The 22,544-nt window shown below is 40.9% G+C and overlaps 1 protein-coding gene across 2 annotated transcripts in view; it reads left to right on the top strand.

Annotated features, from left to right (window-relative positions):
• Positions 1-22,544, top strand: part of ZMAT4 (zinc finger matrin-type 4) — a 341,252-nt gene that overhangs the window by 110,385 nt on the left and 208,323 nt on the right. For both annotated transcript variants that reach the window (XM_057537356.1, XM_057537355.1), the window contains exon 3: positions 14,081-14,170. In XM_057537356.1, coding sequence (XP_057393339.1) covers positions 14,081-14,170 — 90 coding nt within the window. The remainder of the gene's footprint in view (positions 1-14,080; positions 14,171-22,544) is intronic.

Below are 22,544 nucleotides of genomic sequence, written 5' to 3'. Positions count from 1 at the left end.
TTCTGGAAAAATAAAACATGCTTCCAGATACTTGACTCTAGGGATTCAAGAGAAAAAAATTTCTGTTTCCCTGTCATTAAGTGAAACAAAGTTATTAACCTATTTTTCGACTAGTGACGTGGCTGGACCCTCAGGATTTCAGCAGTGCTGAGGCTTCCCAGCCCTGCCCCACTTCAGCCGGCTAACTTGGTGTGCAAAAATCTAGCTAAACATGGAGGGGGGGACACTAAGGTAGGAAGAAATAGACAGTACATTCTTTGCACGTTATTTTACAGTGAAAAATGTTCCTAATAAATTTGCTGATTACTTTTCTCAGATTATAAAAGTTATATGTACCTACAAGTATTCTTGAAAATAGGATGAATGCACAATCTGTGAAAATAAAATCACATTTCAAGTGTACCAGAGGAAACTGACTGTAAAATTTTAAATTTTCTTGTATGTGGAAGAATCTCTTGGTTAGGCAGATATTGTTTTGTCTGTTAGTCCAATTAAAAATTATTATTATTTACTATCACTGCATTCAAAGTGAGGTCTACTGGAGTTATGTTCTATAGTAAAAGTCATCTGGCAATTTATTTATTTATTTCAGCTTCATTAAGGCATAACTCACAAATACATTTGTAATATATTTAAAGTGTACATCATGGTGATTTGCAATATGTACACATTTATGTACACATTGTGAAAGGAGTCTCTCCATGGAGTTAATTAACACATCGATCATGTCACCTATTTATCATATTTATGTATTGTTATGAGATCGATTAAGTTCTACTCTCATAGCAGTTTTTAATTATACAGTACAGTGTTATCAAGTATAGTCACCATGTTTTACATTAGATCCTCCGACCTTATTCATCTAACAGTTGAAAGTTTGTACCCTTTTACCAACCTCTCCTTATTTCCTTCACCCTGCAGCCCCTGGCAGCTACTTCTCTACTGGTTCTGTGAGTTCAGCTTTTTACTGATTGATTGATTCCACATATAAGTGATTCCACGTGGTATTTCTCTTTCTGTTTCTGGATCATCTCACTTAGTGTAATGCCCTCAAGGGCCATGATTGTGTCTCAAATTGTAGGATTTCCTTCATTCTCATGACTGAATAATATTCCTTTGTATGTAAATACCACATCTTCTTTAGCCATTCATTCATTGATGGACATTTAGGTTGTTCCATATCTTATGATTTATGAATATTGTGAATAATTGTGAATAATGCTGCAATGAACATGAGAGTGCAGATACCTTTTTGATATCCTGTTTTTATTTCCATGGGATATATGCCCAGAAGTGGAATTGCTGGATCATATGGTAGATCTATCTTTAAGTTTTTTGAGGAATCTCCATTCTGTTTTCCAAGGGGCTGTGCCAGTTTATCTTCCCACCAACAGTGCACAAGGGTTCCCTTTTTCCACATCTTTGCCAACACTTGTTATTTCTTGTCCTTTTGATGATGGCCATTCTGAATGGTGTGAAGTGGTATGTCAGTGTGGTTTTCATTTGCATTTTCCTGATGGTTCGTGATGTTGAGCACATTTTCACATGCCCGCTGGCCACTTGTATATCTTCTCTGGAAAAATGTCTATGTAGTTCCTCTTCCCATTTTTAATCAAATTGTTCTTTGTTGTTATTGAGTTACATGAGTTCTTTATATGTCGTGGCTGTTAAGCTTTATCAGCAATATGATTTGCAAATATTTTCTCCCGTTCCATAGGTTACCTTTTCATTTTGTTGATGGTTTTGTTTTGTTTTTGCTGTGCAGAAGCTTTTAGTAGAAGGAAAGAAATATCAAAGATCAGAGTGGAAATACATGAAATAGAGACTAAACAGACAATAAAAAAAGATTGATGAAACTCAAAGCTGGTATTTTGAAAGAGTAAACAAAATAGACAAATTTTTAGCTAGACCTACCAAGAAAAAAAGAGAGAGCACTCAAAACCAAAATTATAAATGAAAGAGGAGACATTACAACTGATACCACAGAAATACAAAGGATCATAGAGACTACTGTAAACAAAGAGATGCCAGAAAACTGGCCAGCCTAGAAGAAATGGATGAATTCCTAGAAAAGTACAACCTACAAAGACTGAACCATGAAGAAATAGAAAATCTGAGCAGACTACAGAAATTGAGTCAGTAATCAAAAACCTCCCAGCATAGAAAAGTTCAGGACTAGATGGCTTCACTGGTGAATTCCACCAAATATTAAAAGAAGAATTAATACTAATCCTTTGGAAACTCTTTCAAAAATTAGAAGAGGAGGGAACACTTCCAAACTTACTTTATGAGGCCAGCATTACCCTAGTACCAATACCAGACAAGGACACTACAAGAAAAGAAAATTACAGCCTAATATTCCTCGTGAACATAGATGCAAAAATCCTCAACAAATATTAGCAAACCAAATTCAATAATACATTAAAGGGATGATATACCATGATCAAGTGGGATTTATTCCAGGGATGTAAGGAAGGTTGAACATCTGCAAATCAATCAGTGTGATACACCACATGAACAAAATGAATGTTAAAGTCATTTGATCATCTCAATAGATGCAGAAAAAGCATCTGACAAAATTAAACATCTATTCATAATAAAACTTTCAACAAACTGGTTGTAGAGGGAATGTACCTCAACATGAGAAAGACCATATATGTTAAGCCCACATCTTAACATTATACTCAATGGTGAAACACTGAAAGCTTTTTCTATAAGATCAGGAATACGATAAAGATGCCCACTCTCACCACTTTTATTCAACATAGTACTGGAAGTCCTAGCCAGAGCAATTAGGCAAAAGAAAGAAATAAAAGGTATCAGATCACAAAGGAAGAAGTAACACTGTCTCTATTTGCAGATGGTCTGATATTATATGTAGAGAACCCTAAAGACTGCCAAAAATACTGTTAGAACTGATGCACAAATTCATTAAAGTTGCATGATACAAATCAATGTACAAAACCCAGTTGGTTTCTATACACTAACAATGAACTGTCAGAAAGAGAAATTAAGAAAGTAATCCCAGTTACAATTGCATCAAAGAGAGTAAAATACTTAGGAATAAATTTAAACAAGGAGGTAAAAGATATGGACACTGAAAGTGACAAAACATTGATGAAAAAAATTGAAGAAAACGCACAGAAATGGAAAGATATTCCATGTTTATGGATTGGGAGAATTAGTATTGTTAAAATGTCCATTTTACCCAAAGCAATCTACAGGTTCAATTCAATCCCTATCAAAATTCGTATGCATTTTTCACTGAAATAGAACAATTTCAAAATTTGTATGGAAGCACAAAAGACCCCAGGTAACTGAAGTGATCTTGAGAAAGAAGAATAAAGCTAGAGGCATCACACTTCCTGATTTCAAAGTACATTTCAAATCTTTGGTAATATGTATACATATAGCTGATTCACTTTGTTATAAAGCAGAAACTAACACACCATTGTAAAGCAATAATACTCCATTAAAGATGTTAAAAAACCTCCAAAAAAACAGTATGATATAGGCATAAAAACAAACATACAGATCAATGGAACACATAGATCATAAATAAACCTTTACATGCATATGGGATCAAGTAATTTATGACAAAAGAGCCAAGAATAAACAATGAGGAAAGGATAGCCTCTTCAATAAATGGTGTTCAGAAAACTGGACAGTTATATGCAAAAGAATGCAACTGGACCACACTGTCTTATTCCCTACACAAAAATTAACTCAAAATGGGTTAAAGACTTAAACATAAAATCTGAAACCATAAAATTCCCAGAAGAATGTATAGGGAGTAAACTCCTTGAGACTGGTTTTGGCAATGATTTTTTCGGGGGGTTTGACACCAAAACCAAAGGCAACCTAAGCAAAAATAAGCAAGTGGGACTATAAAAGCAAAAACAGACTACAAAACAAAAAAGCTTCTGCTCACCTGACTATTTAAGTAATTAACATGCTTTTATAGAGGAACCGCTCTGTGCAGAACTTTTAAAGGTACACAGTGAGAATGGATCAGACCTATAAAAATAACGAAAATTGAGGATTCAGTCATAACAACGGAGTTCAGTCTGAGAATAATTGTATGGTACATGCCAAGGAGTATAAAATAATAGGGTAAAAAGAGAATCGAATGTAAAAATGTTACACAGAGTAATGAGGCCACATTAAACCTGCTCCTGCTGCTCTGCTTATTGGGTTGTCTGGGTGACTGTCATCTATTTCAGAAGACCAGGGACTCGGTTGTATCTTGTTTTCTCCACCACCTAAACCTCAATCCAAACAAATAGATGGAGACAAGTGTTTGCCCTTGGCAGTGGTTGGGTTAATCTTGGAAGACCTCATAAAACCATGTTTTTATAAAGTGCTAACCTTTTTCTTATTCCAGGCATGAATTTTATAAGAGAAACCAAGAGACCTTGGGAAAATGATTGCACAGGATTGGCTTGTGTTGTTTAAGCTTTCACATTGCAGAAGGCTTTGGTAGCTTTGTTGCTTCAAATCACCCCCGTCTTCTCTGAGATTAATCACTGATCTCACTGGCTTTATTTTTTCTCTCATCTCTAACTTTAACTTCTTTACAGGAGCTTCTGGAGGAAAAAAAAAATCATTTTTGTTTTATTTTCCCAAACAGTAAAAGTGAGGCCTTAGGTGAGGTATACTGCATTATGTATCCTCCGGTGTTCTCTTATTTCTCCTGTGATTCTGCTTAAAATGTGCAGACATCTTGGGAGAAATATTTAGCTCTGCCCTCACACAACAGAAAAAGTGTTCCTCTGTACTTTGGTGGTAATGTAATTTTTTGAGTTGCAAGACTTTGATTTAAAATTGTAATGCACTGATGTAGGCACTTGTGTGGGCAGACGGAAGTAACGGATTTAGTGCGAACATGTTTACACAATCATGAAAGCTGCCCAGCCCACCCTATATGGTTTTCTCCAACAAAAACTCATTTTTCTCAAAACTTGTTTAAGATAAGCATTTCTCATTTCAAAGGCTCTTTTAAAAATATTTCAGAAAAATAATAAAATGACCTAATTCTAGAAACTTTAAGGCTATCCTGTTTGCTTTTGGGAAATGGACTGATTCCTGTGTATAAGAAGAAAGACCCCCCCCCCCCAGAGAGCACCTGGTGTGGATAAATGGCACATGTCTTAGTCAGCTCAGGCTGCAAGACAAAATAGCATCGCTTGGGGGCTTACACAATAGACATTTACTTTCTCACGGTTCTGGAGCTGGAAGGCTAAGATCAAGATGCTGACGTGGTTTCTGGTGAAGTCTCTCTTCGTGGCTTGCAGAACTGTCAGCTCCTTGCTGTGTCCTCACACGGCCTTTCCTCTGTGCACGTGTCCTCGTCTTAGAAGGACGCCAGTTCTACTGGATTAGGGCCCCACCCTTCTGACCCCTTTCAACGTTAATTACCTATCTCAAAATACAATAATGCTGGGACGTGGAGGAGGGTGGTTGGTGAGGGCTTCCACATATGAATTTGGGGGTGGGTAATACAATTCAGTCCATAGCAGCACAAATGCCCGGGATCCTATAATTAAAAAGTAAGTGACATATCACTCTAGGCCACAGCCTGTGTCTGACCACAGGTTAAATGAGATTTACTAAATCAGCATCTGGTGGATTGGGATTCTTGGAAACAGTGGAGGAGTTGGCTCTGCCAGTCCCAAACCTCCTCTTGCTCAACCACCTGGATCTGCATGTGTCATGATGGCTGCAGCAAGAAGGCTCGTTCTGGATCTGGACTTCTGTACCAGCTGCAGCAATTCCTCGGTTTCCTTGGAGTTTCTCTTCAAGCTCAGCTGTCCTCAGGTCCCCTTGAGAGTTTTCCTCTAATGTGTACAGTCTGCAAAATGCCTGCAGGAGCTGTTGCCAGAACTCTCTCTGGTCTGCACGCTTCCTCCTCCTCTTGGACCTGCCCTCCCCGTGGGATTCAGGGATGGTAAGAACTGGGAGGTGGGTTTGATTTCATTTTCAGAGTGGAAGGGAATCTATAGCAATGATGTACACACACTTCCACACAATCGTGGAAGTGTGTGTTCATCAGGAGTCTTGGGCTCTGGTTCTGGATCACCTCTTTCTTTCATGCATGCGTTCAGCCCCTCAATCAACAAACTTTTCTTGAACACCGACTGTGTGTCAGGCATGATGCTAAATGATGGGGATGCAAATGAACAAAATAGGTATTATCCGTGTTCTCTGAGGATTTAGAAGTTGTGAGATCATTGGCCTCATCTTAAGGTAAAACAGAATGGTAAATCATCAAAACTGGAATGAACCTTTAAAACTGTGATTTTTTTTTCCCCCTCTAATTACTGGAATGACTAGGTCCCTTAAGGAATTTGGAAAATTCAAAAAAAAGCATACATTGAATTCACCTGTGATCCATGGTAAAGAATATTAATCTTTTGGTGTGTTTCTTCCTAGACTTTGGCCATGTCTATGCACACAAACGCGTATAGTACACATAGATATTTTTGTTTAAAAAATTTGGCATCTTTTATTTTCTGGTTTGCAACAGACTTTTTTTCTTAGTGTTATTGCATAGATATTTTTCATGTCATTAAGTATTATTAATATACTTGTTAGTGGCAGTTTTGGTGATCTATCATATATATGTCATAACATTTATCCCTCTCATTCAGGACACTTAAATTATTTTCCCATTTTCACTATTATAAATAAATGACAGTACATGTCTCTGATTGCTTCCTTAAAATGAACTTGTAGGAGTAGCATTTTGGATCAAACAAGTTTTTGCCTTTTGAATATATATTGCAAAATTTCCATCCAGGAAGATTGTATCAATTCACATGCCTATTAGCTATGTACAAGAGTCTTAGTTTTCCTGTATCTTCACTGATATGGATATGTATATTTTATAAACCTTTGCCAATTTAATGGGTGAAAATACATATGTATTTTAAAGTAAGAAATATGAGGTAAAATTTGGATGAACTTCTCTTTATGTATCTTTTAGCTATTTGCACTTATACAATTCCTATTTATATCTTTTGCTTATTTTAATATTATTTTTTCTTATAAATTTGTTAGAACACTCTTTATCTTAAAGGTATTAGACCACTTTCTTTTACATATTGCAGATATTTTCCTACTTTGTGGTTTGCCTTTTACATATATGTATTTCAGATTACAAACATATATATATATGTATATGTATATATTTAGCTATATCTATCAGTACTGCTTCTTTTGCTTTGTTTTTTAGAAAACTTTCCAATCACAAAGTTAGATATATTTTCCTAGTTTTCTTTTTGGTCCCAAACTATTGGGTCTATTTTGGGAGTTTTTTCCTATTCCATTTTTTTGTCTATTTTTTCTACGGCTAAAGCTGCACTATATTTGTCCTGGTCTTTCGTATGTCAGATCTCCAATATCATTTTTTTCCTACTTCTTTATCCTATTCTTCTGCATTCTAGGAAGTGATTCTATCTGGACTTCACACTGACCTTCAGTATTGATTCTGCTCTTGCCCTGCTGTGAAAGGCCTTCCAAATTAAGCTGTGATATTTTTAATAGCTTTATTTTATTAACTCAGATAGTACATCTTCATCTTAATCAGCTGTCTTGTCTCATCTTTGAGCTTTAATCCTCAGTCCATATTTTCTGAAATTAAATGGCCCAATACAACATGCCACTTAAAACTTACTGCTATTTATTGTGGTAAATATTTTGCAAAGAAAAAATTCCTTGATGTCTCTTCCTTGAGGGTTTTTTCAATGTCTTCTTTTGCGTCACGTAATTGTTTTCTGTGTGCCACTCATCAGTTTAAGGCCTGCCGCACGTCGCCAGTGTGTGTGGATCAGCCTTGGGTCCTTTCATAGTCCACCCAAACCTTCTAAGGATCTTCTGATCCAATGTCAGCTGTAGGACTGGATGACAGACCATTTCAGTAGCCCAGCAGCCTGGGTAGGACATCTTGCCTTGGGGCCTTGGGCAGAGGAGTTTTATTTCTTCCTTCTCTGTGTTGGTAAAGCCTTTATCTAGGGGGTCAGTCTTCTCTTCCTAGATTTCCAGGTGGTCCATCTTCCACTGTAGGTTTCTGTATCCAACCAATCCGGGTGCACCAATCTGGAAAAGAGCCCTACTCATCAGAGGGAATCTCCAAGACTCATGGTTTCTCTTGGTTTATCTGCATTTAACCTTGACTTCCTAGTGAAGTTGCCCCCCAGTTTTTCTGGGGCTCAGCCGTGGGACCTCAACTTCAGAATGTTAAGTGGGGACCTGCAAGGGCAACCTCTCCTCCTTCCTGAGAGATGGAACCCCCATCTCACATCGGCCAGACATTCTTGGGCAGCTGGGGAGTTAAACCTTTGGTATGTTTCGTCTCTGCTCTAATCAGCTGCTCTTTACCCTAGAACGAGTGGAAATACCTCAAAAATTGGTGGCTTGTGAGAATCACTCTTCTGTAGTGATCAATCTGTTCCGGGTTTTCTTTTTTTCTTGTAGTCCTTGGTTTATGTTAACTGGTTTCTGGAAGAGGTATAATTAGATACCTATGATGAAATAAGATGGTGAAGATTTAACTAGGAAATCAGCAATGGATCTTAAAGCTTATTTGAAATAACACATCTCCTGCCAGCCTCACAGCTGTGATTGGAGGATAAAATGAGAGGATAAATGTGAACGGACTTTGAAGGCTGTTAGGAACATTATGCAAATACAAAGTTGCTTTGTTATCGCCACATTTTATGAGACCAGAAATCAGTAGCCTTGTTGGAAGCAAATGTGAGTTGCGAGTTTTTTAAGGAATGTGCGATAATGGAAGATGGTTATTTAGGTGAAGCAGAGAGCCGTTCTATTTCTATGTGTTTCGCCCTCTCCTTTCACAGCAATAGATCTGAAATAGAGGTTGGTCTCGTTCTTTATCCCTGCAAAGAGAAGGCTGGCCTGAATTTCCACTTTAGACTATTTCTTACAGTGCCAAGAGATTGTTTCAGCCAAAGAAACTAATCTGCAGATAGGTCTGCCCACGCACAAGGCCCAGCAATGGGGGCAAAGGCTTTAATTAAAATGGAAGAGTTGGTCATTTCTGACCTATCTGGGAAGCTTAAAGTTGATGTGGTTTGAATGAAAGTAATGACTTTTGCTTAAAATGTGAATATTAATGCAAGAAAGAACCTGGGTTTGACTCTGAGTGCAACTGAAAGAGATTGTAACTCCTTTTTCATGTTTTTTTCCCCCTGAAAGGAATGGTCTTTTTCCCTCTTGAACTCCGTAAGGTATACATTTAACATATAAGGTATATATTTTTTTCTTTTAAGTTCCTTTCAGTTGGCTTTTTAAGCTCTTAAAAGCAGTGCAAATTTTAGATATTAATGGATCTTTGAAAAAGTCCTAAGGACTTGCTATTGTTCGTGTTTATTTGGATGACATAAGTCAGTTTCAGAAGTAGCTTTCTTCCAGGGCTTCTCAGTTTGGTTGTCTGGACAGCACTTACCATCCCATAATCCAGCGGTCCACAGCCCGCTAGGAACAGGGCTGCAGAGCAGAAGGTGAGCGGTGGGCGAGCCAGCGAAGCTGCATCTGCCGCTCCCATCGCTCGCATGACCGCCGGACCCATCCCATTTCTCCCACCCCCACCCCGACCCCAGTCCGTGGAAAAATTGTCTTCCACGAAACCGGTCTCTGTTGCCAAAAAGGCTGGGGACCGCTGCCATAATCTCCATTCACACACAGAAAGCTAGAGTGACCACACTGTGAAAAGTACACATATTTACCATTGAATTTGTACGTACCAAAATCAAGTTTTCAATTTTGAAGTACCACGTGCTACACTTGGGTTAAATAGGCTCCTCTAAATAACAATTATTGCAATAAAAAAAATATGCATTTTGACTGTTGATAAGGGTAGATGGAAATGTGGTCAGTTATATCAGTATATGTTAAACGCATTCCAGATCAGTGATGCTTTTTACTAATTACAATTATTTTGCGTATAAAGCAGACTTAATGAGGAATTACAAAGGCTTGAGCACTGTGAAGTTATTATTATTTTTATGTTAAAGATGAATCTGTTATAAAAATTAGGAAGGAAAACCATCCAGCCTCCTTCTACCCTAATAAATCATGCTTTTTTTCCTTTTCCCTTGCCACTTCTTCTCGGTATACTTATGAATTTTTATTTAATTGTCATCATCGTATACAAGCCATTTTGAGTTTAGCATTTTCCATCCAACATGCATTACGTAGAAAGCATTTTTTTCCATTTCCAACTGAACATAAGGGCATTCCACGGCTGCTTGAACCCATCCCCTGTTGTCAAAAATGTAGCTGTCCCAATTTATTTATTTATTTTTTGTTCCGATTTCGCTAATGCCACAATGAACATCTTTGCTCAAATTTAATTGTAACTTTTTATGGGGAAGGTTTTGTTTTTAGAATAAATGGAATGGAATTTCTGTGCCAAATTCCAAGCAATTTCAGATGGTTAAGGGAAGTTGAGAGGAGGGTAGTTAAGAGAAGTCATTTGGAGGAAGATGCAGTAGGTGACTCGGTGTCCTGTCACCGAGGTGAGTGTACAAAGAGGTGAGTGTACCAGGAAGAAAGGGGAGGGCTGCTGGCGAGCTCCAGGGCCGAGGCAGGGCGAGCTGAGAGCACCTGGAACATTCTGGTGGGAACCTCTTTCCCTTTGTCAACCAACATGATTTGTGGCTTTGGGTTTGAATCAGACTCACTGGGACTCCGTGCTCCTCTCACTGGGGAGTGGGCTGTCATTGGGGTTGTTACTTCCTGCCTGAAGTCAGAGTGGGGAGGCCTTGGCTGCAGCCTGGAGAAAGCAGCAGGGGGAAAGGAGAGAACCAGGCGGAAGGGATGCGGCTAAATGGTGAGCCAGAACGCCTCCCCCGTCAATCTACAATTAGGTGGTGTTTGCCAAGACTCTGTTTCTTTTCTTTTTTTTTTTAAACTTTCAGTTTATATATATATTTATTTATGTATTTATTTATGGCTGTGTTGGGTCTTCGTTTCTGTGCGACGTCTTTCTCTAGTTGCGGCAAGCGGGGGCCACTCTTCATCGCGGTGCGCGGGCCTCTCATTATCGCGGCCTCTCTTGTTGCGGAGCAGAGGCTCCAGACGCGCAGGCTCAGTAATTGTGGCTCACGGGGCTAGCTGCTCCGCAGCATGTGGGATCTTCCCAGACCAGGGCTCGAACCCGTGTGCCCTGCATTGGCAGGCAGTTTCTCAACCACTGCGCCACCAGGGAAGCCCGACTCTGTTTCTTTTCACCCAGACACTGGGGCAAGGCAGTCCTTCCATCAAACCTGGAGGCTGGGAAGCTGAAGGAGAAAAACTAGCCTTCAATGAACAAAATCACGAAGAAGGCTCGTCGAACCCAGCATCGCTCACCACTAATGGCTTCATACCCGAGCTGCTCTTTTACTACCCCCCCCCCTTTTTTTTCCAGCTAATGGGTTTTTACTAGTTTTGTCAAACTGCAAGTAAATAGCCTAGTGAACTCTGTCTTTGCTGGAAATAGTCTTTTGGAAAGAAATGGTTTATTTTAGGAAAGAGGAAAAATAAAGCCGAACCACAAAACAAGGCTGCATTATGAGATTTCCAATTTTGCCGTGATTTTGTTCCCTGGGTAGATTGATGCTGCAAGGATTTTGGTAAGAAGTTCTTCTATGGTAACGAACGCAAAATTGAAAGCCTACTTCAGCCCCATTTGAGCTCACACTGTTATCACTTTGTCTTTTCACCAATTACCTGTCTGTGTGTGCTCTTCACCAGCCCAGGCTCTGTGGCCACGCTCACTGTCCTGGAGATTTTGACATCTTCTTTTAATTTTATTTTATTTTTTTGACTATAGCAGTATTCCTAATATTCCCACTACCCCTTACCTCCCAAAACCCCACAATCCTGTAGAAAGGTGTACACATTTTAGGAATCAACATATTTATCTGCAAAAGGAAAAGTGATAGTTTGCATGGCATCATTCTCAAAAATATGCAGAAGCTAAACAATGATGTTGAAATCGTCTGACACGGGTTCATATAGGGTTCCATTTCTCTGTCCTACCAATCTTCCAGGCAAACAAGACTCCAGATAACCTTGATTAAAACTTAAGATACAACCTAGAAAGGACTACAAATATATTTTAAAATCACACTTCATTATTTTTTATGTCTCTAGTATTTTTCACGTTCTGATAGCACTTTTAAACCCATTTAAAGACCTTCAAAGGGTCCAGGGACTGTTTGGAAGCAGTCTTTGTGCTCCAGAAAAAATGGAGGAATTAAAAAAGTGATAAATGAGGAAAACCAGACAGAAAGGATTTACACTATGTCCTGTAAACAAGATGCAATTTGCTGTGTATTCTCTGAAAATCACTTTGCCTTTGTGGCTAATCCATGAAGGCAAACCATTATTCAGGAGATTGGCTAGAACCCAATTGTAAAGAATGACAAGTGGAACCAAGGACTGGAAAAGAAGGAAAAAAAATCTCTGAGTAAAGGAAGGGGATGGGGGACTTGGAATCAGGTAGCAAAGGATTCAAGGAGAATTCATATTACGGAGATCACACAGAACTCGAAGTTAGGACTGATGCAGTCTGCAGTGAACGATGCTTAGCGTTATGTGGATTACAGTGTTTCCGATACAATGTCTCATTTGCTTCTCATGGAAACCCTAATAAATATCACTGTGTTCATTTTGTACGTGGAGAAAGTGACACTCGTTTTGGCTACAAATTAGAGTAAGTGACTTGTTCGATATCACGACTTGTTCGATATCACGACCTGTTCACTATCATGCGGCTAGAAAGTGGTAGGGCCGGAACTGGGGTTCTGAACTTCTGACTCTTATTGGTGTTTTCAGACCACCGTCCTGCCTCAGGTAGCAACTTGGAAGTTAGAACTGCAGTGTTGTTGAGAGGTGAGGGGAGTTTGGATGGGCTCTGAGTTCAGCAAAGGAGGAAAGATGGAACTAAGAAGGGCAGGAATAGAGACGCAGACGTAGAGAACGGACGTGTGGACATGGGGGTGGGAGAAGGGGGTGGGATGAACTGGGAGGTTGGGATTGACATATATACACTACCATGTGTAAAACAGCTAGTAGGAACCTGCTGTATAGCACAGGGAGCTCATCTCGGTGCTCTACGGTGACCTAGATGGGTGGGATGGGGGGGGGTGGGAAGGAGGTCCAAGAGGGAGGGGATATAGGTATACATATAGTTGATTCACTTTGTTGTACAGCAGAAACTAACACAACATTGTAAAGCAACTATACCCCCCCCCCCAAAAAAAATAACCCAGACAAGGCAAAAAAAAAAAAAAAGAAGGGGTCAGTTTCTCCACACTGGACATAGAGCAGTCAGGACAGATGGAAATTCATAGTCCTGCTAATCTGCAGGAGGTGGGGCTTGATTTGTTCTGTTGCACCTGCCTGCTTGCGTGTAGCTTGGCTCTGATCAGGCTTTGGTTGGAGGTGCCGTGTGCGTGTCCCCATCCCAGGGCGGCGTTGTCCCTGGCTCCTTAGGGCAGGGCAGCTGCAGTGAGAGCGGGGCTGGGGACCTAGCTCTTCATCACAGTTGATCCTTGTATTATTCCCTCTGCTGACCTGGTCTTACCTTTGAAGACAATTAAACATTCACTCCAGGCTAAAAGATCCCAGTGGTTTCACCTTTCTTCATTAACTCTGTTTTCTGATCCTGAAATTATATTGGCTTGATGACCTTGGGCAAGTCACTTAACCTATCTGAAACTTTACCCCATGGGACCCACAGGAATGTGCTCAAGTGTTTTCTTTTTTTTTTTTTTTTTTCAGTTTTAATATTTTTTAATTGAAGTATAGTTGATTTATAAAGTGTTAGTTTCTGCTGTGTAGCAAAATGATTCAGTTACACATATATATACTTTCTTTTTAAAATATTCTTTTCCATTATGGTTTACCATAGGATACTGAATGTAGTTCTCTGTGCTCTGCAGTGAAGACCTTGTTGTTTCAAGTGTTTTCTGAGCAAAGTCCTTTTGGGCATTTGCAGTCACTGGCTATGTGTCCAAGGATTCAGAATGCCTTCTCTTTCACAGTATCTGCTTCTGCTTTTTCTTCCCAGAGTCGAAAACATGCCAGTAAAGTCCGACTATATTACATGCTTCACCCCAGGGACGGTGGGTGTCCCGCAAAGAGGCTCCGATCAGAGAATGTGAGTATCTGATGCCACATGTTATCCTTGGATAATTTGTTCTGTTTGCTAAAAACTTTGCAGGTTTGGGAATTGCAGTTATGCCCAGCTTAGTGGGAAAGCTAAGTGAGTTGAAATCGTTCGCATTAAATATTACAGAAAATATGACATGTAAGCAAGTCTTTTCCTTTTTTCCTGCCAGAACTTGCCAGTATGGGGTTGGGAGACTTTTTGATGATACTGTGCTGGGACCTGACAGAGAAAAGAACAGACAGAAGGGCTGAGACAGACAGAGGCTGGCTGCGGGGAGGCGGGCACCTTCAGAAGACATGACCTAAGGGCAAACCTGTCAGAAAGATCAGATGCTTTGCTTTCTACATAATGTATGTTTCCTTTGGTGTGTAAAACAGAATGCCATTTGTTCATTTATAATGAAAGCTGTGCACATCTTGCAAATAAAAATATTCAGGGCTTTGATCAGCGTTGCTTTTTCCTGAGGGAATGTTTACTTAGGAAGACAAATGACAATTAGAAAGTTGCTTTGAGGGTTTAATGTCAGAGCAAAGGGGTTCCCTTAGCCAGGCCAAGGCCAAGACCGATGAGAGAAATATTGCTTTCTCCCAGCAGGGGACCCTTTTCCTAATGAGTGGAATATTCTTACCCACCCGTGGCAGAGACCCTCCATGATAAAAACTGCCGATGAAGCACAGAAACGCCTCCCCCTTTGAGGGCTGAGAGGCTGAGGACGTAGAATTCACACCCCACACTCTCACGTGCTTGTGATCCTGCTTTCTTTCTGCTGCCATATCGATGCCAGTCTCATTAAAAATTAATACATGATCATCAAAGAGACTGGACGAAAACTGTACTTGTTTGTTGTCACAGAAGAAACAGAGAGAGAAAGGTAACTGCATGTGACCAGAGGCAGCGAGCCGCGGAGCTGGCAGGGTCCACAGATTCCAAGCCCATGTCTCAGCGTCACAAGATGGGCCGCTCACGTACAGACTCATCTGGATGCTGTGAATTTTTCTTTACTGCCCACTGAGGAAACAGAGACACATAAGCCACAGACCTGCGGCTTTAAAGAGACTTAAATATAGTGAGAGAGGTTAACATTGTATAAAAAATAGCTCTGATGCCACAGTGTAGGTGTTTGTTAACATTTGTACAAAGCCCCATGGAGACAAAGGGCGGGTGAGTCATGCCAGGGCCGTCCGACCAGGGAAGGTGTTACTGCAGAGTTGGCATGTGAGCTGGGCTCTTTGGGCTTGGATGGGTGGTACCAGATGGAGGCATGAGAGTGAGGGGAGGATGGGTGTTTTCTTGGGTGCATCCCTAGCAAAAGAACCTATTAAGACAGGAAAGTTGGCCTAAGTCAGCTTTTATGTGATCTCAGAATCCTGTAACCATGCTGGAGTCCCGCCCTCCATCAGCTGTCTGTTAACAGAGAGAACGGAATTAGGTGTTTTATTTCCTCTTGATATTATTCAGCGATGTATCCCTTTATTCAATAGCCATTTACTGTCTAATCCTAAGAGTCAGAAACAATAGGATTCACGGACATTTGACAGTTCTTTGAACACAGATTATTTTCTATCCACTCAAATTCTGATTATGAATATTGCACTTATATCTGAGCTCCTAGCGAGTGATCCATCAGGTGTAGGGGAGGAAAACCTTTCCTTTCTAGGTTCCTTGGCTGGTCTAATAATTAAACTGACATAAAACACATGAACAGAAGAAGAACAAATTTCATTTCCTACATGTGGGAGCCCCAAAGATAGGAGACTCAAGGAGGTGACCAAAACAGGCAACTTTTATGCTTTTTAGACAAAGAAGCAAAGCAATAAATTTGTGAGGAATTGACACGACAAAGGCTTTTGGACTTGGGGTAGCAAATTAGTGAGGGAATAACAAGGTTGGTTTATACAGGCTTCTCCCCCCCCTGAATTCTGTATCTTTGGTGATACGGATGTCTGTCTACCTCCTGGTACAGGGAAGGTGCCTTTTACATGGGAGATTTATTTCCTGCTTTCAGGAGGACAAAGGATGGTCAGAGTATCCTTCTTGGACCTTGCTGTTTCTTAAGTAACTTCATTAAAAAAAATCAATATGCCAAAGTGGCTTATTGTGGGGTGGACTTATTTCTGCTCCCCTTCACAAGCAAACAGAAAGGGGCACTGCAACTCCAGCTGTGACTTTGAGGACACGATCTTTGCTGCTCTGGTCAGATCCATGTTTCACCCCACTCAGGCTCCGGTTCTGCCAGACTCCTTGGGGTCAGTTGATACAGGGGAAGAGGTTCAGATGTTACAGAAAGAAGTGTTTGCAAGGGTTCTTTACCAAAGGCCCCTTTGAGAACTTTTTCCTGGATTTTGAAAACTTAGCTCTACCAGCGATTTGTTGATTGAATCATTTTCTATGACTTGTTAATCATTGTCTGGAAGCAAATAAGTAAGTAGGAAAAGCAACATAATGATCTTACTTTTTAAAAGAGATGGTTGATGCCTTAATAGGCTGTATGGACATTTCACAGGAGTAATAGATCATTTCCATTAGGCATCTTGATGCATTGGATGCTGTGTGGAAGGTACCCCCAGCCCCTCTCCAGGGCCCTGAGAGTTGATGTTGGTAACTATTTGGGCCAATTTTCTCTGGTACAGCCTCACACCTAAGGGTTGAAAGACTAAATACACAAATCGACAATGGCCAGAACATATCTAAAAGTAGAACTTTGACCCACAACCTGCAGCAACCAGTCCAGAAAACCAACCCATTGCTATCCAGTAACCGGCCCAGAAGCCTGCCTGCTGTGAGTCAGACTTGTAGGAAGTCAGACCACCGTCTCTAGTGACAACCCAGGGGGTCAAAAAATAGTCCTGTAACAATAGGCCTCGAATGGCCAGGCTTGATGAATAGCTGACAGCTTCCCTAATTTCTGTCCCTGTTTCCAACTTAGGACCGACCAGAAAAAGCCAAATATGTACCCCTAACCAATCACATAGGTTGTCCCATTCTAGGTGGCCCACCTGCAGTTTCCCCAGGCCAACAGCCTCCAATCAGGGCACGGGTGAAACCTACCCCTTTTCCATTATGAAGCTCCTCCACTTCTCTGCTTGCCTTTGAGTCTCCTCCAAATGCAGGTGACGTTGGCTGGCTGTCTTGCTACAGCAAGCTCTACATAAATAGCCTTTCGTGTTCCCATTTGGTTATTGTTTATTTCCACAGGGTGGTAAAATGGGGATGAGAATAAGACTCTCTAAAGTACAGGTTCATCCTAAGACTCAACTGAACTAACCCGTTTATATAGCACTTTGTTTTCAAAGTGTTTTCTGCAGGCATTATTACTTTTTATTTATTTATTTATTTGGCTGTGTCGGGTCTTCGTAGTGCTTGCGGTGCACCGGCTTTTCTCTAGTTGTGGCACGTGAGCTCTTCTAGTTGCAGCGTGTGGGCTTAGTTGCCCCGCGGCATGAGGGATCCTAATTCCCCGACCAGGGGCCGAACCCGCGTCCCCCTGCATTGGAAGGCGGACTCTTAACCACTGGACCACCAGGGAAGTCCCTCTGCAGGCATTATTATTACTGAGCCTCTTGCCACCAGCACCTGTGATCTTGGGAGGATGTAATACTTTGGTCCACTTGCCTCTCCAGTCTTGCCCGTTCTCCCACCTCCCCTGCTTCCAGGGTCTGTGGTTTGCATTGTAGTGTTACTTGATCGAGAACACTTTTATGGCTGCCCCGAATATCCAACAAAAGGAGTGTTTCTGAAAATAGAAAACTTGTTGTTGATTTTCCAAACCCTGACCACACATGAACCTTGGGCCCACAGTGATCCCTAAAATTGATGGGTAATGGCAGCCTGGGAATACACAGTAACTCTGAATTTACCTACAGATGAACAGAAGTGCCTGTTATTTTTCCCAGGGCCATTGCCATTTCTATTCCAGGTCATTTGACCTTTTGTTGTCGCTGTTGCTTTTTAAAAACTTAAATTCATTTCTGTCTTCTGGCCTTTCCAGCATTTTAAATTCCCTGCTTTACTCTTTAAGAATCCTCATTTGGGTCTTCTGTGTTTTTTTCCCGGAAATTTTAGAGCAAGACATTTTCGCCTTGAGGCCACAGAGTAAAATTAAAGGCGAAATAAATTGTTAGAGTTGATTGCCTTAGAGAAATGTTCAGGAATCCCACGGGCATTAGAGCCAAAAAGGACTTTAAAGATTATCTAGTCCATCGAGAGCCTCGGTTTTCTACCAATGGTTCTTTTTATTATCTTCTCACTCACGGGTCACATGCTTTGAAAAAAAATTGTCTGCTTGGGAAACAGCACTTTTAAGTTAAAAAGGTGATTTAATTTTACTTTTATTTTCATTCTGTAAAGATAAGTAACTGCCAACCCAAATTGCCCCTTGGTATTAAATAAACAGTGTTTTTACATGGAATTAATGTAATTTCTTCTAAGTGGGGAAACTTGACATTTGGTTAGTGTGATTGAACTTATCACTCTTAAATATTTATATGGTTTCCCTTAGGTCTGAAATACTCAGCGCAGCTTGAGAACCTCCATTATCACGTTCACAGGTCCCTAAATATCCTGGGTTTCAGGTTGGGAGGACTTGATATAACCTCCCTCCAACCCCGTAATTACAAAGGTGAAAATAAGGCCCAAAGAAGTACCATGACTTGTCCAAATTTGTCAGGCCTGAGAATAAGACCCTCCCGGCTTCCCTAAATCCTATTCCTGGGCTTCTTCCACGTATCTTGAAATTGTATCTTATTTGGAGTCATGGAAGCCATTGCTGGGTCCATAGCCAGAGAATATTGCTGTTCTGGGGCAAAGTAATAATAGTAACTGGCGCTTATCAGGTGCTTCCCATTTAAGTTCTAAATGCTTTATATACAACCACACATTTCATCCCCACACTTCCTGTGTAAGGCAGGAGCCAGCATTATCCCCAAGAGAAGCAAACGAAATCGAGATTAAGGCATTTGACTCTGGTCCTACAGCTGGTGAGTGGCAGAGACAAGGCTGGGAAAACACGAAACACAACAAAATAAAATTCCCTCTGGCCCTGCAAACTAGCTGACCATGCCACTCCCGGAGACAGGTGGTGAGCATCTACTAAGTGCTGGGGGCACAAAGATGGAAGGGCATGGAACCTTCCTCAACAGAAATCAGGATCTAGTCGGGGCTTCAATGTGCAAATCACGCCTTTTCATACAGCGTGCTAGGCACTACCCTAAACATATGTCCAGGCTACCATCAACAAAAATAATCAATAAACAATCTATGATAGGAATAGCAAAGAGTTTTATTTGAGCCCAGAAGACAGCCTCTCAGACAACTCTGAGGAACTGCTCCAGAGAAGCTTGGTTTTCAGCACAGTTTTATGTCTTGTCAGAACTAAGAGCATCAAACAAATCAGGACACCTTCCTTCAAGGTTTCAGAAAAAAATAAAACACAAAAGAAGAAAACCCACCACCACATAACACAGTGAGTCAGTATGGCCTTGGCGCCTGGGAAGGGGGTTTTATCATGGAAGGAGCGCGAGCATTGGTGTCCCAGGAAGGGAGACATTTCATCTTTATTTTTAACATGGACATTCTTTACTTTTGGTCCCTGTGCCCTTTTCTTTAATAATTAAAGCAGATGTACAGTGTAGGTTTGATAGGCCACAAACAGGCTGTTTTAGTTAGCATAAAACTCAAGTTAACTCCTGTGTAAGCCAGAATGACTTTCCCATACCTCAGTATGTGAAAATTTCTTTTCTCACTACCATCTGGGCACAGGGGAGGGGTCCCCGATCTCTCCTGGCAGGACGGGGCAGGACAGTGTTTCCTGGAGAAAGGGACCCTGAGCTGATTCTTGAAGGGTGGGATGTGGATGATGCCAGTGAAGAAGGGTGGGAAAGGCCTCTCCTGAGTGTGGCCTCGACATGAGTGATGTCTTCAGGGAAACACAATTCAAAGGTATTTCTAGATGCAAAGTGCTAGCGGGTGGCTGTGTTCGTCTCCTTGGGCTGCTGTAACAAATGACCACAAACTGCTTGGCTTACAGCCATAGACATTTATTCTCTCACAGTTCTGGAGGCTACAAATCTGAAGTCAAGGTGTAGGCAGGACCTCCCTCTGGAGGCTCTGATTGACAGTCAGGTCCCCACTTCTCTCCTCGCTGCTGGTGGCTGCTGAGAACGCTTGTTGTTTCCTGGCTTGCAGCTGAGTCACACCAGCCTGCTTGCTTCCCCTTGTGTGTTTCTGGGTGTCCTCTCCTCTTCGAAAAAAGACCCCAGTCATCCGATTTAGCACTCATTATAATCCAGTGTGACATCTTCGTAATTACATCTGAAAAGACCCTATTTCCAAATAAGGTCACATGTCCGAGGTGGACCTCAATTTGGGGGGACAGTATTCTCCCAGCACAGCGGTAGAGACAAAAGTGGGGATTGGATGGTAGACAAAGGTACAGACCCATACTGTGCATAATATTTGACATTTACTTCGTCAACATTTTCCATTTTCTCGACTGGTCTGCTGCCGAATTCGTGGGGAATTCTCAAAGAGGGGTGCGTCTACTGAGGATGCAGTGCCTTGGCTTCCAGTTGCACATTTAGAGCTAGAAGCGGGGATTCTGTCCCTGGCTCAGCTGCCTAGTAGTTGTACAGCATTGCTTTGAACTCTCTAAACCTTCACTGCCATGGTTTTATAATCAGGGATTACAATGACTGCCCTGCTTGTTTAGAAGCTTCCTGTTTGCGAAGCTGTGTAATAAACGGTAAAGTGTGTGTAAAATGTTCCTTCATGGGATTCAAAAAAATTATTTGTCTATTAGTTCCATTCTTTCATCTCTGCAGTGCAATATACAACTTCTATCTTCCAGTTAGGGGCAGGCCTGCTGTGCACATCCGGAAGACTCGAAGAGCAATTAGGAAATCCATAGGTGTGACTTAATATTTATTTATGTGTCTTAAGCCAGGGGTCAGAACATAGCCACCGGCCAAATGCAGCCACTACTTATTTTGTAAGGTCTGCAAGCGAAGAATGGTTTTTACGTTTTTAAATGTTTGGAAAAAATCAAAAGAAGAATAATACATCGTGACATGAAAATTACATGGAGTTCAAAAATTAATGCTCATAAATAAAGCCTTATTGGAACACAGCCATACTCAATCCTCTCCATACTGTCTAGAGCTCTCCTCACATCACACAGCAGAATTGAGTAGTTGCAGTGGAGGACTCTTTGTCCCACAAAGCCTGCAATGTTTACTCTCTGGCCGCCACACAGGAAATGTTTGCCCACCCCTGTGTGAAGTGGATGATTCTGGCGAAGGAGGAGGTGAGTTGTCATCCCTCTGGGTGGCTGTCTCCCTACTCATAGGAATGATCCCTTTGGAACATTCCGGACTCTAAAGCTGCCTTGTCTTCTGTTCATTTCCAGAGTTTCGTTTTTTTTAGGGCCCAGCAGGTTGAAGGTTGTAGGGAATAAGAAGTATCATTCCCAACCCCTGAACAGGAACTTTGTTGCTATTTTGCTTTGTTTCTTTCAATAAGATAGATTGAAATTTACGAACATTTGATGTTGTAAGAATCAGTTTGAAGTCTGCCACACTGTGGAAACAATGAGGATGGTTTGTTTCTTCTGCCGTCTTCCCACCAAACTGAATTTATGGTAACCAGGACTCCTGACTTTTCTGAGACAGTCCTGATGTAGAATATTTTTTCTTGTCACTACAGATCAATGATATGTCCTGAAAAATCTAGCATTTCCTCTCCAAACTGTACCCAACAGGGGAGTAACACTTTTGTTATACAAACACACAGATGATAATTTAAATGAAAAAACAGATGTGAACGTGTAGTATGGCACTTGAGCTGTATACAACTTCCTAGGCCTGCGACAAGACCTGTAGCTTGGGAGTCCGGTTCTGAAGCTCATTTATACTAAAAAATATATATCATAGTCATTACTTCCATCTAGAATCTGATTCAGAGGAGAGGAAAGAATTCCCCAAAATGACAGCTATGAAAGTAATTTTTTTAAGGTGGAGGTAGTGTCATGGGTGTTTGATTATTGTAAGCCTTGTGGCCTCCTCCTGTACTCTGTAATCCCATTATTATATTGTTATCATTGGATATATCCTCTCCTTAGCAGAAGACTTATTAAGCCCTTTTTATGTGTCAGGCCCTTTACTAAATACTTGGTATTTATTTCATTTGAACTTTACAAGTGCAAGTAGGAATCTTCATTGCCTCCATCTTAAAAAGATGTGAAAGCTGAAGCTTAGGTCAAGTATCTCATCCAAAATCGTACACCTTGTAAGTGATCCAGCCAAGGTTCAAACACAGTACAGTTTAGCTCTCGAATCTGAACTCTGAATTACTATATATTCTTCATTTA

This window comes from Balaenoptera acutorostrata, chromosome 21 (genome assembly GCF_949987535.1).
Source record: "Balaenoptera acutorostrata chromosome 21, mBalAcu1.1, whole genome shotgun sequence".
Lineage (NCBI taxonomy): Eukaryota > Metazoa > Chordata > Mammalia > Artiodactyla > Balaenopteridae > Balaenoptera > Balaenoptera acutorostrata.
This window is presented reverse-complemented; position numbering and strand designations above follow the sequence as displayed.